Below are 16,097 nucleotides of genomic sequence, written 5' to 3' on the forward strand. Positions count from 1 at the left end.
GGGGGGGGGTTGTGGTCTGGGCAGGTGGGATCCTGGGGCCGTGTGTGTATGTATGTGTGTGTGTGCGTGTGTGTGTGTAGTCTGGGCAGGTGGGATCCTGGGGCCTGGAGTAAGAGTGTGTGTGTGTGTGTGTGTGTGTGTGTGTGTGTGTGTGTAGTCTGGGCAGGTGGGATCCTGGGGCCTGGCCATGCACCACAGACCGCTCCCCGTTACCTGCACTCTGCCCACCTGGCTTGCAGGCTGCGGAAATGTACCCTTCGGTGGTACCCCAACGATGGTGGAATAACAAGACTGAAACACACACAAGGCTCTTCCCCAAATCTTTCCCACATTTTTGAGACTTCACAGTCCTAGAGAGAGAAGTGGGGGAACCTCAGAACGTGACTAATGAATTTCCCGCCAATACTGACAGGCGGGAGCCGAGCCAGGTGGCTTTAATTTGTAGGATGAGAAGACATGTGACGCTTCTTGTCCCGGAGTCAGTTGCCTCGCATTCATTCCAGCTAGACCTAGTTTCCCCGGGAGCGGTTTCGGTAGGTGGAAGGGTGGCGGATAGTGACAAGAATTCCAGAAGGTGGAGGAAGCAATAGGGGAGCTAGGGGCCAGAATCCCCTGGTGACGGTTTCGGTCCCCAGGCCCCGGCCCCGACTCCCTCGGAGGGAAGACGACCTGGCGCGCGGCCGCCCGTCCTGCTCCGACACAAACACACGCACGTGCGCCCCGCCCCCGCCGCGCGCACGCGCCCCGAGGCTCCGGCGGCGGCGACGGGCGCGCGCGCGGTGCTCGCTGCCCCCACGCCGCTCCCTCCGCTCGGATCGCGGCGCCTCCCGCTCCCCGCACCGCTCCTCGCCGGACCCGCGGAACCGGAGGCGGCGGCCGTGGTCGGTGGGCTCCTGCGGGTGCAGCGGTCGAGGCGGCGGCGCGGGGGAGCGGAGCGGAACCCGGCAAGTCCCCGGGAGGCGATGTGGCCGGGCGCGGGCCCCTGCGTGAGGCGAGCGCCGCGACAGGCCGGCCGGTGAGGCGCCGCTTGGGGGAGGCCGCGACGGAGCTCCCGGACCCGCCATGGGCTGAGACGCGTCCTTGCCGAGCAGGTGCAGTGACCAGCGGTCCCGGGGGTGCCCGCCCCGACAGGCCCCCGGGAACCCTCAACCCCGGCAGTAGGCGCCCTACCCAGCAGGTGTGCCCTGTTGACCTTCCCTCGGCTCTTCCCCAGAGGCCCTGCTGACCCCACTGTCAAACCCGGCGCGCGCAGCCCCTAACTAACATCCGGGGCATAGCCCCATCCTACCCTCCGTGACCCGAGCCCGGCAGGCCCCTGTGCTCACCTCCTCTGCCCAGTGTTTTGAGCCCACTGCCGGCACAGCGCTTGGGAACTACCCAGCATCTCCTCGTTTCTCTTGTAGCCCAACATAGGGGTGGAGGAGGGGTGGGGGGTGGAGTGTGACAGGGAGGAGGAAGGGTCAGTCCTTCCCTGCAGAGGCCCTGGTGACCCCAATCCCCTCCTCTCTCTCTTAAGCCTGGGGTGAAAGTGACCCTTCCTTATCCCACCAGAACATGCCCGGGTGACTCTCTCCCCGATCTTCCTGGTGGCCTTCCTCGCCCTTCCCAGTGACACTATGCAACCCCAGCGCGACCCGGGAGGCCTCGGGCTCCTGCTGCTGTCCTTGAGCCTGCTCCTCTTGGAGGCGGCCAGGGCCGGCCGGCCTGTGGTTAGCTGTCCTGCTGCCTGCCTGTGCGCCAGCAACATCCTCAGCTGCTCCAAGCAGCAGCTGCCCAACGTGCCGCACTCCTTGCCCAGCTACACGGCGCTGCTCGACCTCAGCCACAACAACCTGAGCCGCCTGCGGGCCGAGTGGACCCCCACGCGCCTGGTCCACCTGCAGTCCCTGCTGCTGAGCCACAACCACCTGAACTTCATCTCCTCCGAGGCCTTTTCCCCCGTACCCAACCTGCGCTACCTGGACCTTTCCTCCAACCAGCTGCGCACACTGGACGAGTTCCTGTTCAGTGAGCTGCAGGCCCTGGAAGTCCTACTGCTCTACAACAACCACATCGTGGCAGTGGACCGCTGCGCCTTCGACGACATGGCCCAGCTGCAGAAACTCTACCTGAGCCAGAACCAGATTTCCCGCTTCCCTCTGGAACTGGTCAAGGAAGGAGCCAAGCTCCCCAAACTCACCCTCCTGGATCTCTCGTCCAACAAGCTCAAGAACTTACCGCTGCCCGACCTGCAGAAGCTGCCCGCGTGGATCAAGAACGGGCTGTACCTCCATAACAACCCCCTGCACTGCGACTGTGAGCTCTACCAGCTCTTCTCGCACTGGCAGCACCGGCAGCTGAGCTCCGTGACGGACTTCCAGGAGGACCTGTACTGCGTGAGCTCCAAGAAGCTGCTCAACGTCTTCAACCTGAGCTTCCTCAACTGCAGCGAGTACAAGGAGCGTGCCTGGGAAGCCCACCTGGGGGACACCTTGACCATCAAGTGTGACACCAAGCAGCAGGGGATGACCAAGGTGTGGGTGACGCCAAGCAATGAGCGGGTGCTAGATGAGCTGGCCAACGGCACGGTGACGGTGTCCAAGGACGGCAGTCTTCATTTCCGGCAGGTGCGGGTTGAGGACGGGGGCGTGTATACCTGCCACGCCACGGGGGACGCTTTCAACGAGACGCTGTCTGTGGAGTTGAAAGTGTATAATTTCACCCTGCACGGCCACCATGACACCCTCAACACGGCCTACACCACCCTAGTGGGCTGCATCCTCAGCGTGGTCCTCGTCCTCATATACCTGTACCTTACCCCTTGCCGATGCTGGTGCCGGGGTGTCGAGAAACCGTCCAGCCATCAAGGAGACAGCCTCAGCTCTTCCATGCTTAGCACCACCCCCAACCACGATCCTATGGCTGGTGGGGACAAGGACGATGGTTTTGACCGGCGGGTGGCCTTCCTGGAACCTGCTGGTCCTGGGCAGGGTCAAAACGGCAAGCTCAAGCCAGGCAACACCCTGCCAGTGCCCGAGGCAACCGGCAAGGGCCAGCGGAGGATGTCAGATCCGGAATCGGTCAGCTCGGTCTTCTCTGATACACCCATTGTGGTGTGAGCAGGATGGGTTGGTGGGGAGATTCTGCCCCAGGAGAGGTAATGCACCCCTGAAGGATATGAGGGCATGGAAGAGCGGGCTGGCTGCCCAAGGGAGTGGGTTCCCCCTGACCTCAAGGGAATTGGTCACGGGTACAGTAGCTGGCTCGACCTCAACCAGGGTGTGGCTGCCACGACTTTCAAATAGGGATATATTAATCCTCAGGCAAGTGCTACACCCCTACCCAAAGCCCTGGGAATTCTCCATGTGGTAGAGGAAAAGGAGCATGTCTGAATTGGGTGGGAATGAGGAAGGGGTGGGGGGAAGAGCAGATTCCCTAAACTTTTTCGAGGTCATCCTTAGCTCCTTAAGAGAAAATCATTCGGGGGAAAAAAAAAATTTTTTTTTTTTTTTCTGTCTCTGCCCACCCACACCTGTGATGTTGTGTGTGTTGGGGGGCGGATCTTCCACAGGAGCCACACTGGGGAAGAGCTGTAGCATCTTCTTTGGCCAGGAAGTCACACTTCACAGCTGAGGAAATTGGAAACCTTGGGAAAAAGGAGTCAGGAAAAGGCTGAGACCTCGATAACGCTCCCTAAAGCTGTTGTGATTTCCCACTAAATGCGTCTCTTTGCCGATGAGTCCTGGGTGGACAGATCTTTGCAGGAGTCTGGCCTGTCGCCTGTCAGATATAGCGACAATGAGAGATGTGGTACCTGTGCCAGGCCCTGGAATCAGTGGCACAGAGGGATACAGCATGAACTGAGGGGGTCTGTGTCACGGGACGGGTGCCGGCACAAAACTCGTAGATGGCGGATAAACTCCAGATGCGCTGATTGTCTGGTTGGTGAAACCCTTAGGTAGCACTTGGTTCCCAGTACCTGTGTGTCAGACCAGGGTGGGGGCTGCTGAAAGCAGAGCTTTAATGCATGCCTGCCACAACCTGGGATGGGGGGCCGCTTCAACACGAGGAGGAGGAGGAAGAGGAGGGTAAATCAGCCTCTGTAATGTAGCATCCAGCTGGACCTACCTGATTGCCTGATGCCATCTCTTCCCTCAGGCTTCTTAGCAAGCTCGGGTGGGATTGAGTTTTCCCTAATATGCTGCTCTGCAAATGGAGGAATCCTGGAGAGTCTGGCCCCAGCTGCGTTACACGGGGTTTGGGGATGGAGGGGACCGGTTATGTGTCTTCTCTATGTTGACACCCTGCTGCGAAGCCAACGCATGGGATTTCATCATCCAAGGGGTTGGAATTGGGTGGTCTCTGCCCCAGAATGGCAAGTTGGAGTGCGGCTTAGAGCCCTGCCCCTCTCCACAAGGTTCCAGGCAGTCCTGTTAACAGAGACGCTGGCAGTAAACTTTCAGAAGGAAAGTTCTGCCGCCACCATCCCTCTCAGCCAGAGGTCGGTGCAGTCGTGACGGTCAGACCAGAGGAACTTAAGAGCGGGCCCAACATTCCATTCCATCCAGGGATGCAGAATATTTTGGGTATGGAGATGACTGCACCCTTTGACTATCCTGCAGGCCCTGGGAGATGAGTGCTCCGAGCTTTGGCAAGGGGATGAGCAGGGCAAAGGTGAAAATGTTCTCTGACGTTGGTCTTTTTCAGTGTCTCCCCTTCTCCCAACCAAGCTCCCTGTCCATTGGACGTTCTCCAGATCTTCTAGTTTTCTGACCTGCTCTTTAGGTTCCAAGAGGTATGTCCTCTACCTGCGGGTGAGGGCTGCTTGCTAGGAGGGCCTGACTCCCGCTGCCTGTTAAGATTGGGAAAGGGGACTGGAACTCAACATCTTCCCTTGTCTGTTCCTGGGATGTCAAGACTGCTGTCCATCCTTTCTTAGTAACCTAGTTTGTCGAGAGAGGTGCAGTGTTTCCCTCAAGTACTTGCATGCTCCTAGGTATGCATGCTTCCAAGTGTGCATGCACACTAGCGCCTTGACTTCCCTCGGGACAGTGATTCTGTAGTCCCCACTAATGTCCCTGGTTCACAGTGGGTTCCACCTATGTGCCCAACTTCATGCACACAGCTACCTTGCCCCATGGGAGAGACAGTGACCACGCCAGGCTCCCCAGATACAAACACTTGTACTTTTCATTTCTGAACTCCCTGAAGCTTTTCCCGCATCTCCGTGGCACTGAGTAACTTCTCTGCAAAGACTAGAGTTAGGAGAACCGCAGGTTGGCGACCTGGGGAGAAGGGATGATGAGGAGCTGGCTGGTTCTTCAGACCCCTCAGAAACCTTCTTGGATTAAAGACAATATATATGAGAAATAAATGTAGAACTAGGTCAGTGATGGACCCAGAAGGAAACAGGCAGGGGAACAAGCAGCAATAAGTTGTTGTTCTTGTGTTAACTGTCCTGGAAAGACAGGGGTATGAAGGAAAAGTTGTCTTTTATATTCCAGAGACGTCTGAGGATTTTGTTACTGGAGCCATAGTGACCAGGCCACCCTCCTCAGACTTACTAAGGAACCGGGGGAAATCTCATCTCCACGCTGCAGTTTCCCACTGGGCACCACCTAGGGCTCTGAAAATCTTTAGGATAAATGTCAAATGAAGTTGGCCTTCTGGAGCATTCTGAGCTCCTGAGGACTAGGAGGGCCATTTTCTTCAGAAGTCCTACCCAGTTTAAGGAATAAGAAAAGACCCTGAGGCCCTATGTCTCCCTACTATATCCACTAGGTAGGCCCCTCGTTTGAAAGACTGGTAGATGTGTCTGACTGCCCCACCAGGAGAGTGAACTGATTAGCCTCTTCCCGTCATTTCAGTTGATAGAACCCAAAGGTAGCTTTCTACTTGGGCGATTAGGTACTCAGCATATATAAGCTCACTAGAACCTTGTGTTGGAAACTGCCAGGTCTGATAATAAAAAGCTGAGAAATCCCTCCCTCCCTTCCCCCCATCCTGAACCCATAAACCAGACATATCTCCCAGGAAGCAGGTGTCCCTGGAGACAGAATATGACAGGGCTCTACAATCTGTCTATGTGATTATTTGTGATCTTTTTTTCTTTGCCTGTATTTATGGGGCTCCTAGGAAGGGGCCACGAGAGGGGACAGCCCAGCTGGGGACAGTAAAGCTGACTGATTCCCATTTTCTGTGTGTCCTTACCTCTGTACTTCTTGTCTCCCTGCTGGCAAAGCAAGCAGGACTCCCTGTGTCCAGGACCCCATCCCTCCCACTTATGTACACCCAGGCTGGCAAACCTTGGAGCCTCTGAGCTCTGAAAACTAGACTATGATCATTAAACCTGGCTTGAGTCTCTGTTCTGGCAATCTGTGACTGGTTTATTTATCTTTTCAGCCTGTGGGTAGGGCTCACTGTGCCTCAGAAGCGTGTGGCCTAAGGAGAGGATATTTAAATGCCGTTATAAAGGCAAGGGCAGAGTCCACATCCAGGCATGAAAATAGACCAGGGTCAGGGAACTTTTTTCTGTGAAGAGCCAGACAGTAAATACGTTAGGCTTTGCAGGCCGGGCGCTCTCTGTTACAGCGACTTAGTCGGGCCACGGTAGCAGGACGGTCACCACAGACAGTACATAAACTGCAGAGTGTGGTTCCAGTACAACTTCATTTACAGACATTGAAATCTGAATTTCGTATCATTTTCATGCGGCTTTTGAGTTTTTTCAACCATTTAAAAATATAAAAACTCTTATTAGCTCACAGACCATATAAAACCCAGCAGTGGGGCTGGTTTGGGCCAGCTGACCATAGTTTCCCGACCTGATAGATTCTCAAAAGAAACGTCACTGATGCTATAGCAGGAGAGTTTAGAAATTCTTTAACTTGGGGCTACAGCCTGTGGATAATGAAGTCTTCCTGGATGCCTGGGAAGGAGGGCCGCCTCCCCACAGAGTTCTCTTAAAAGTCTGGATGAAGCCTACTAACTGTGCTATGGAAAAACGCTTGCACTGGATTAAAAGAATTGGTGGAAAGCAGCTCAGTTTCAGTATTTTGGTTATTGCCTGTATTTTTTTCATACTGTAAATGGTAACTATCTTAGTTTGGCTCAAAGCATATTCATTGAATGGGCAGGTTAATACTCACTGACAGTTTAATGTGTCCCAGGCATTGCATAGACAGAGAAATGCAACCCTCACGTTCTTGGTACGGACACAGCCTACCAGAAATTGGACCCGGCTCTGCTAAACTCTGAGCATGCAACTTCTTTGGCTACTCTCTTGGTACTTCTGGAAGGAGATCGTCATGGTAGAGTCCCAAGAGGGGAGAGGAAATGGTATAAGGAAAACAAATTAAAAACCAGAATCTAAATCATTACCTAATTTCCTACATTGATAAAATCTTGACCAAAGGCAGCCCTCCTCTGTCTGGAGAGTTGTCTTGTTCTCTTCATGAGGAACCACTGAAGGAGACGCCTCACCAGCCACATAAGACAAATCAACCTTGGCAGGCAAGTGAAATGGCAGATGATGCCGGAGTGCTCCCATAGTCTACATTTACATGGCACTTTTTCATCTTTTCAAAGCAGTTTTTGCTGCGGCTGATGTTGGCCAAGAAGAGGACGCTGGTAAAGAGAATGGGTCTGGGAAGACTGCTAGGTGTTCTCGCATCATGGCCTGTGCCAAGCCCTGACTCTGAGCCTGAAAAGTTTTGGTGCTCCTTTCCCCCATCATGCCAAAGAAGTCCATGGCTGCATCTCAGGCCCCCCACCCCCAAGCCACAAGAAACTCCCTAAGTTCTGGTCAAGACATGCAATTTTGTCTGCCATGTCTTGCGGCACTCTCCTTAGCTCCTCTTAGGTGGCATTTCGGGGGAGTGGGGGAGGCTAATAGGACAGGTGCCTTGTAGAACAGAAGTTGAGAGTTCAGTTGCACTGGCCAGCCTCGTCTCCCTTCCTCTTGACCTCTCACTCCCTTCCCTTCTGCAGCTGTAGTTCTTGTACCGCTTACCTTGGCTCCCAGGAAACCACTGTGAAGCTTCTTTCCCCATCCACACTGTAGAAAAGGCTCAGACCTGTGCAGTAGGAAGGTTGGCTTTTCTGGTCTGGCTGCAGTGAGCCTTTCCTTCCTCTCATGGGGCTTGAGAGAGGAAAGCTAAAGTAGCTGCCACATCAAGCCTCTTCATCAGGCTTATATGCTATTGGGTAGGAGATCCCAAGTGGTAAAGATACACAGACCTGCCCTGAGGCCTTCCAGTCTACATCAGCGTGGTTACTGTCCCAGAAACAGAGGGTGTGGAACTGTGGCCTGAGAGACCCATCCTTCTGTGAGCCAGGACACGGAGCCCGGCAGGGAGACTTCCAGGCACCCTACGGCACTGGCATACATAAGGTGAGAGTCATTGGCCCCAAAGTTAGGGGTGTGTGTATGCACCTGCACACAGGGTGAAGCAGCACTGTAGCTGGACATAACTTGGTGCTGCTTTCCCCTCACCTCCCACTGCTCCCTTGCTTGGCCATACTTTTCTTTTGATGGGGTCTAGCCAGAAAGGCCCAGCTCAGTCCTGGGCTTAGAAAGCACAGCGAGATAACTCACAATCTGCTTTAAAGAGAGGGGTGCTGGGGGCCCCTCATGCACACTCAATAAGACAAAGAGTTGAATCCTCTGGTACCACAGAATGGCCTGAAGTAACTATTTAATCTGCTTTTAGCAGAGGTTAAAAAGATCATCTGGGAAATTCTGACAATAACGGGTAGATTAAAAACTGGGGCTCTTATTCCCTGTACATTGGGGACTAGCCAAGCCTTCTGGGCGGATGGGTGGGGGAAGGTTGTCTTACTGGAGGTATTTTGGGTCTGCTTTAAGCTTAGCCCCATGCTAAGAACTGTCTCCTTCAAACCACCCTCAAGTCTGGGGCCCTGTCTTCCTGCATTGTCACCTGTCTTCTCCGTGCCTGTGCTGGTGAGACATGTCAGGGCCATGCCCACAACACCTGACCAGTGTCTCACTGCTGGGTCCCAGGTTGGGAAAAAACAAGATAAAAACCTGAATACACAATACCCAGCCTCTGCACTGCTGTGGTTCCTGCCTCTCTGTGTGCACCCCAGGCCAACTGCTGGCAGTCCTCAGACAAATGGAACAGAAACTATCCTTCCCCTAATTTAACATGGAACTAGAACTGCTTTCCTTGGTGTGTGTGTGTGTGTGTGTGTGTGCGCGCGCGCACACGTGTATGTGTGTTTTAATTCCTATAAAACCCTGTAAGGAGGAGGGGACTGTGACCCTCCTCCAGGAGCCTGTGACCAAGCTACACGTGTCACAGCTCTGCATCGCCAGCGCCTGTTATGAGGGCCGGAGGCAGGCCTTGCTCAGCCTGGGGCTACAGGGGAAACCAGCGTGGGGGGGGCAGTGGCATGTTCATTACTGTTGCACCTGCCTTCCTGGCTTGTCTGCTGCACTTTTCCTTCAGAAGCACAGAATTAGGTAGGAGAGATGTAGACAGACTTGTGACCTGCTCCAGGAACTTCAGGCTGGACGAGGGGACAAGTGCACTGATTTCCAGATTTACAATCAGCCCCATGCCCTGAAACCACCAGGCAGGCAGCACTTAGGGCTGGCTTCGCTAGGCTCATAACCTTGGTGGCATTCCTGACCGGAGTGCACGACAGCTGACCTTGCATCTAGAAGGAGGAAATGTGTGTATGTGTGTTCCCTTACCATGGCCAACAACACGACCTCTCTGAGACTTGGGTCCCCTAGGCACCATTATCCATAACCGTTGATCGCCTCCCTAAAAGCAGCATCAAACCCAGAGCCAGGCCGATTAAGAGAGTCAAGGACAAGAACATACTTGTAAACACACCTGTTTCCATTTGTTTAATGCTTTGGACTTTCCAATGCCTGTTAACATAAATTCTCTGCTCTGACCCTCCCAACATCCCTGTGAGGCAGGTGGAGCAGTGAGCCGTTTGCCTCTGGCCACACCGTTGTTAGGAGCCGACCAAACCCAGACTGCAGCTTTCCTGGCTCCCGGGTCAGTGCGCTTTTTGCTGCCTGAGACACGGGCTCTTACGTCAACCAGACACAGGGGCAACAGAGCACTAACCCAGAAGCCTCCCTGCTCCCTAAGCCTGCAGAGGGCCCCCAGAAATGCTGAGATTGGGGCATCAGGGCCAGGGGTGTCCTCTGGAAGTCAAGACAGGTAACAGAGGGAAGGGCAGCATACCTAGAGGAGCCTACACTGTGATCCCCACTTCTTGATCTTTGTCAGGTGAAAAGGCCTTAGCAACGTACTCAGAGGGTGCTCAGGGCCCACTCCCAGAGGAAAGAAGCCTCAAGCCTCAGCTGGGAAGTGAGCCTCTGACCCCCCTCCTCTCCCCATTCCATTACACTCCAGCAGCCCAGGAGGAGGGGGAAGGTGAGGGCTGGCTGACTCAGCCTGCAAGTGCCTAGAGCTCTGGAGCTGAAAGGCCCCAGCGCGGTGAAGCTAATGATTATTATTAACTCTGAGCAGGCCTTGGCACTGCAGCCAGCTGGCTCAGGGAGGATGCCTGGATCTCCCACAGTGAGGTTTAAAAAACAAGACCCAGAGCAGCCACGCACGGGGGTGGAAGGGTGGGGTGTCAGGGACTGGGACGGGCAGTCTGTCCTGGGGGCCGGTAGGGAGAGGAGGAACAGGCTGGCAAGGGACAGCAGCTTACCTTCGACGCAGCTCAACAGCCAAGGTGAGGCTGGAAGGCTTCCCCAGACACACAGCTCCTGCCATTCAACACCAACCCCAGCCCGGGTGGGGCTCCAGGGAAGAGGTGGTTACTGGGAAAGATTGGGGGGAGTGGGGGTCTGAACCCAGAACAGTAATCCTGTTACCATTTGGATTTGGTTACAAAAAACATCTACATTTCTAATGTCCTCAAGGTTGAGTCTGAAATATAATCATATTTGGAATCAAGTCTTAGTGAGCCTGATATGCAAATTTGTGCAAACGACATGCATTTTTTTTTTTTATTTGAGCACCCCGTTTTTTTTTTTTTTTTAAAGGCAAAACAGGCTGACTACTAGCGTCTTTCCCCAGCCAGGGAACAAGGGCAAAAGGGCAGCCATTTGCTTCCTGCCCCCAAGGCCTCTGCCTCACTGCCGAGGTGCCCAGCTAACATCCCAGATGGGGAGATACAGACAGGTGGGGGGAGGACACGCACGCGAGCAGGAGGCGCACGCAGCAGGCAGCCACCCAGCTCCCAGCGGGAGGAAGAGTGCCCTGGCACTGAGGTCTAATGGTTGTCCAGCTGCTGCCCCAGGATGTGAGGGCAGGTGGCGATGCAAGGAGAGACGCAGAGGAGGGGGGCGGGAAGTCCCCCCCAACAATCTGGCCGCCTGGGAAGAAGGGCTCCTCCTGGTGACCTACTCCCCATACTGCAGTCAGCAGGCTCCGCAGAAGACCACCTGTGCCCTCCTCTTGGCCCTGTGCCCCTGCCCTCCAGGCCTCCTGGTCAGAGAGGTGCCAGCTGGGGCCCCTTCCTCCTGCGGAATATAAATGACTTCCCCCTTCCTCCGAGGGCTGGGAATAGACATCAGCTGGCACAGCCCCCGCAGAATGCCGGCTGTCAGCCCGCCCGGCAGCCCCCGCACCACCTGGGAGCAGGCAACACCTCAGGCAGGCTCAGGCTTTGGGGCCCTGGCTGCTTGGCTCGCGGCAGCTGGTGAACCTCACCCCACCCTGTCACCCTGCTGGAGACAGTGAGACTCCCAGCACTGGCTGTGACGGGGGGAGAGGAGATGGAGTCCCCGAGCAAAGTGACCCTAGATAAGAATGTCCTTCATGCAGCGCCGGGAACCATCTCTTCCGAGTTCAGACTACACTGGGTAGTCTGAGAGGGGAGAGAAGGCAAGGAGACAGGAATAATCACCCTCTGAAGAGCAGAGACCCCCGCCTTTAGATGCTCCGGGTCTGGAGAGCTGCCGGGAGACGCCATCTGACCCAGCGAGATCCACTCAGAGGACACTTCTGCCCTTGCAGTCCCCATTCCTGGATTATTAAACCATACCAATCTCCTTGCTTCTGAACCACTCAGAGAAGGAGGTCTTAAATCTTAGGAAGACCTGGGGCATCTAAATTACTGCATTCTAGGAACCTGCCCTGCTCCCGGGACCTGGGGCTCCAGCCCCTACACCCAGGCCTCCCAGAGCTTCCACTGAGCTGTCTACCCGCCTCAACACCAGCTTTCCTGGCGTGGCTGTCTTCAGTCCTTGCCATGATCTATGGAGGTCCCATCCCCGCCCCCCCCACCCCACCCCCCCCCCACCCTGACCCAGCCAGACCACTGTTAACCAGTCTGGCACCCAGCTCACCACTAAGGGCAGTCTGGGGAACTACCTTCAGTTTGGAACAAGGAGGGGGTTTCTGCAGGAAAGAGGGCCCAGCCCTTTTTTGCCAGCTGGCGCCACACTCAGCCCCCTCCTGGGCCGAAGAGCTGGCAAGAGACGGCAACTGAGAAGAGCTTAGCTGAGAAGGGGAACCAGGGAGACTTTGTTTTTCCTAGATCAGAAAAGCCCTACCCCACTTCCTAGCTCTTATTTTGTTCTGAAAGCTTTGGAATACCTCCACAAAGCTATGTGCTAGGGCAAGTACCTGAGCCCTAGAAAGGGCTCGGAGGTGCTCAGAACTGCTGTAGCGCTCAGAACGCCTGGAGGGAAAGGCGCTCGCTCCTGTCCTGCAGCCCTCAAGCCCAGATTCTGAGGTGGGCTGAAGGACGTTCTGCACTGAGCTAAGAAGCCCAGCCAGGAGCCAGAGGCTTGCTGAAGCCAATGCCCTTCTGTTCCTACAAAAGCTTTAAAGTGACTTTAGTGCTTTTAATTGTCTTGGAGTTCAAGAGAGCCTCATCTGGGACTCTTCTCTCCACAGTGCCTGACCCCCTGTGCCCTAGTCCAGGAGCCCAATCAGCAGATTCCTGGAAGGCCACGAGGGCAGACCTGTCCCTGCAGAGGGAATGACGTCCTGAGTCAGCTTAGTGGTCCAGCCCGTGGTCCAGAGCGGGGAGTGTGTTCTGTGGCATCAACCTCATGGACACTGAATGTTGGAGATTGTTTAGAAACACATCCACGACACGGATGCGGAAACTGGTCCCGAGACACGTGACCTGCCTAAGGTTGCCCAATAGATCCTACAGGAACCATAACCCAGGGTCTCTCTCCACACTGCTTTCCTGAAGACCCGAAAAACCACTGCTGTCATTCGTAAGTTACCAGAACCCAATTCTCCATCGGGTACACAGGCAAGAAATGACTGCGAACACCATCACCACCACCACCCAACACTTCCGTCTCCCATTGAGTGGAGGCTTCAGGATCAAGCCCCCCGCCCCCATCACCTTCCAATGCACCCAGTATACTTCCCCATTTCTGCCCACTGAGTAGTCATCAGAAATAGCAGTTTGGGTTTCTGCAGCCCCTGGCCCAGCTAAGAAGTACAAAAACCCTACTACTTCTGAAATGGATCCCCTGAAGGTCACCAAAGGGAACATTTGAGTCCGAGGCAAGTGTCCCACCCACATTCAGAGTTCGCAGGAACTCACATTTCCATTTTCTTCTTTGGCAAGTAGGAGCTGGAGATCTGGTGCATGATCACCAGGGCCGGATAGAGGGGCAGTGCCAGGCACAGGTACCAGGCTGTGCCTTTGATCTGGGCCTGGAACCACACCGAGTACATGCCCAGGAGCACCGTTCCTGTAGCCATCAGGTAGACCACCAGTCCACAAGTCAGATGGTAGAGCTTGAGGCGAGCCACCCTTGAGACCCTGGCTGCCCGAGGACACAGGAGACAGAACCCACACAGTGCCTGACCCCCAGTAGCGAGCAGGGTCAGAGCCCCGACCCAGCTGTGCCAGGACACCAGGTGGGGCAGCTCGCTGCGGGTCCTGCTGAAGATGATGAAGCCCAGGCCCAGGGCTGCACAGAGGACGGCTAGCGTCTGCCCTGCCCAGTGCAGTCGGAGCCGGGCCTTTCGGGAGCAGAAGAAGAACAGGGAGTGTTCAGGCGAGAAGAGCAGGATGGCCTCAGCCATGCAGAAGCAGAACTGTGAACACAGGAGAGGGCCAGTGAGCCTCAGGCCCAGCGGGGAGGCCTAAGAAAAAGGAGGTGCTCTCACACATCCAAACAGGGACGACAAAGGGTGGAGGCTAAAGATCTCCCACCAGGACCTCCTGCCTCACAAGTCGGCATTTCTGGGCACAAGTGGGAATCAACACTTGAGTGGAAGTCTTATCATTCAGGCTGACCTCCATGCCTACCTCCTCCACAGGCAATGATGACTCCCCATTTCTTGCCCAATGTTAAGCAAATCTTTAGCAAATGTTAAACTGCCTCCTGAACTTTGCGGGGGTAAGGGAGTTGGGGCAGGGCGGGTGACTGGACAACACCACTTCTACTTCCTCCTTTCAGACCCTAGGGGAGAAAGACACATCTTCCATACCCTCCCAACCCCCCTCAACCACCTGACACTAACTACAGCCCAGCTTTCCATGTCTCCCAATTAGGTTGCAGGGGAAGATGGGGCCCTTGCTCTTTCCCCCACCTCTCTGAGCCTTAGAAGGGCTGAGCCTTCGAAGGCTGGATGCTTCCCTAGGGGGCATTTCCAAACAAATCAGCTGCAGAAAAGCAGCCCAAACTCACCGCCAAGGCCATGAATACAGGGTGCCAGGAGAAAAGACCTAAGAATCAAAGAGAACAGACTGACGGCTGGGTACCATGTTTCTGCCCCTGTGGCTGGCTGGAGCCCAAAGAATCCGGCTACAGGGGACAGGTCAGTGTACCATTCCCAGCCCGAGTCAGGAACTCCGTGCAAAGTGGAGCAGCCAATGGGGCTTAAGGTGAGCAACCAAGGGGGCAAACCCGTCTGGCCTGGGTTCCCCATCCGGCAGCTCGCAGCTGTCAGCCCAGTCCTAGAACGGACCTTGGCCTCCTTTACTTGTATCCTCCACGAGGGGCTCCGCTTCTGAGGAACTGGTGAGTTCAACTGAGTGTCTGCCTTCCCACCCCCGCGCCCAAAGCCCCACCCTTCCAGGACCCACCTCCCGGGGCCCGCCCCACGACGCCGTTACTACCCCTCCACAGCTCGCCCCTCCACTACGGGGCGGGGGGGGGGGGGGGTCGTCCCTACTCCAGGTCTCGGAGCGCTCCCAGCGACGCTCCTCCAGCATCCCGGCTCCGCCCCCTTCCCTGGCCCCGCCCCGCCTTGCACACTCACTGGTTCCTGGCCGGGACAACACAGCCATAAAGATGGTGAAGCCTAAAGCCACCAGGTGCGCCAAGACCCCACTGCCTGTCCGCAGCCAGAGGGTCAGTCTCGGCTCCCTCGCCGGAGCGGGAACCAGACCTACCGCCAAGGGCTGCATGGCCGGGCCGGGCCGGCGAACACTCCCAGCAGCTGGAGCGCGCCTTCCGGGTTTGCGATCGCGGAGGCGGCCGCAGCGGCGGGAGAGGCCCCTCCCCCGGCCGCCGCCGGCAATACGGCGGCCTCGCCCACAGCGCCCTCTGGGGGCTGGGGGGAAAGCGCGCCGGCCCTGGACAGCCCCGGGGGCAGAAGGGGACCAGACAGCCGGCCGGCCAGCCTGGTTTCTTCGGTCAAACTCATTTGTAATCTTTCTGGCCACAAGGGCTCACGTCTCAAGTAGCCTGTGGAAATTACACTTATGGCAACGGATTCCCCCCAAACCCCAATCACAAACTCCGTGCACTGAACCAAGAGTGTGAAACCAGCGCTTGGAACCGCCTTCCAGAAACACTGGATTTCTCGGCCTCCCCCACACCCTCCTGCCATCCCTTCTTCCGTCTTGTTAAGGGAGTTCAGAGTCCTCCCTGCCTAAAAGCAAGGACACTGGAAGGTAAGGACCAGGCCAAAAACTAGTGCCCGTGCCTGGTGAGTTCAGGTTTGAGGACCCAAGGAGGGAGAGGCAAATGTCACCCCTATTGGCACACTAGCCTCCAGTGGGATAAATGGAAGAACCAGGGCACTGCCAGCCCTTCCCACCTTCACACCATCTGCTCGGCCCTGGGGAGCCAGGTGACCCTGAGGGACCAGGACCTCCCACATTCCTGCTGCCTCCCACACCAGTTTTGTAAGTGA

The 16,097-nt window shown here is 55.9% G+C and overlaps 2 protein-coding genes across 4 annotated transcripts; one reads left to right on the plus strand and one right to left on the minus strand.

Moving 5' to 3' along the window:
- The first annotated feature begins 785 nt into the window (after positions 1–785).
- On the plus strand, positions 786–12,242 carry AMIGO1 (adhesion molecule with Ig like domain 1). Of its 2 annotated transcripts, none has more exons than XM_032422010.1 (2): positions 786–1,091; positions 1,552–12,242. In XM_032422010.1, the coding sequence occupies exon 2, from the start codon at positions 1,617–1,619 to the stop codon at positions 3,096–3,098; it is 1,482 nt and encodes a 493-aa protein (XP_032277901.1). In that variant the 5' UTR covers positions 786–1,091; positions 1,552–1,616; the 3' UTR covers positions 3,099–12,242. The 2 variants fall into 2 exon arrangements, with proteins under 2 accessions (XP_032277901.1, XP_032277903.1); XM_032422012.1 differs by having other exon boundaries at positions 1,085–1,177.
- Positions 12,243–12,311: 69 nt separating this feature from the next.
- LOC116639506 (cytochrome b561 domain-containing protein 1) lies at positions 12,312–15,417 on the minus strand. 2 transcript variants are annotated; one of them, XM_032415945.1, is made up of 3 exons: positions 15,219–15,417; positions 14,645–14,682; positions 12,312–14,048 (listed from the first exon to the last, which is right to left on the minus strand). In XM_032415945.1, exons 1-3 carry the CDS (start codon positions 15,364–15,366, stop codon positions 13,545–13,547), a joined length of 690 nt encoding a protein of 229 aa, XP_032271836.1. In that variant the 5' UTR covers positions 15,367–15,417; the 3' UTR covers positions 12,312–13,544. The 2 variants fall into 2 exon arrangements, with proteins under 2 accessions (XP_032271836.1, XP_032271845.1); XM_032415954.1 differs by lacking the exon at positions 15,219–15,417 and adding an exon at positions 14,925–14,945.
- Between the last annotated feature and the right edge of the window lie 680 nt (positions 15,418–16,097).

Source organism: Phoca vitulina, unplaced genomic scaffold, assembly GCF_004348235.1.
Source record: "Phoca vitulina isolate PV1807 unplaced genomic scaffold, GSC_HSeal_1.0 scaffold2, whole genome shotgun sequence".
NCBI classification, from domain to species: domain Eukaryota; kingdom Metazoa; phylum Chordata; class Mammalia; order Carnivora; family Phocidae; genus Phoca; species Phoca vitulina.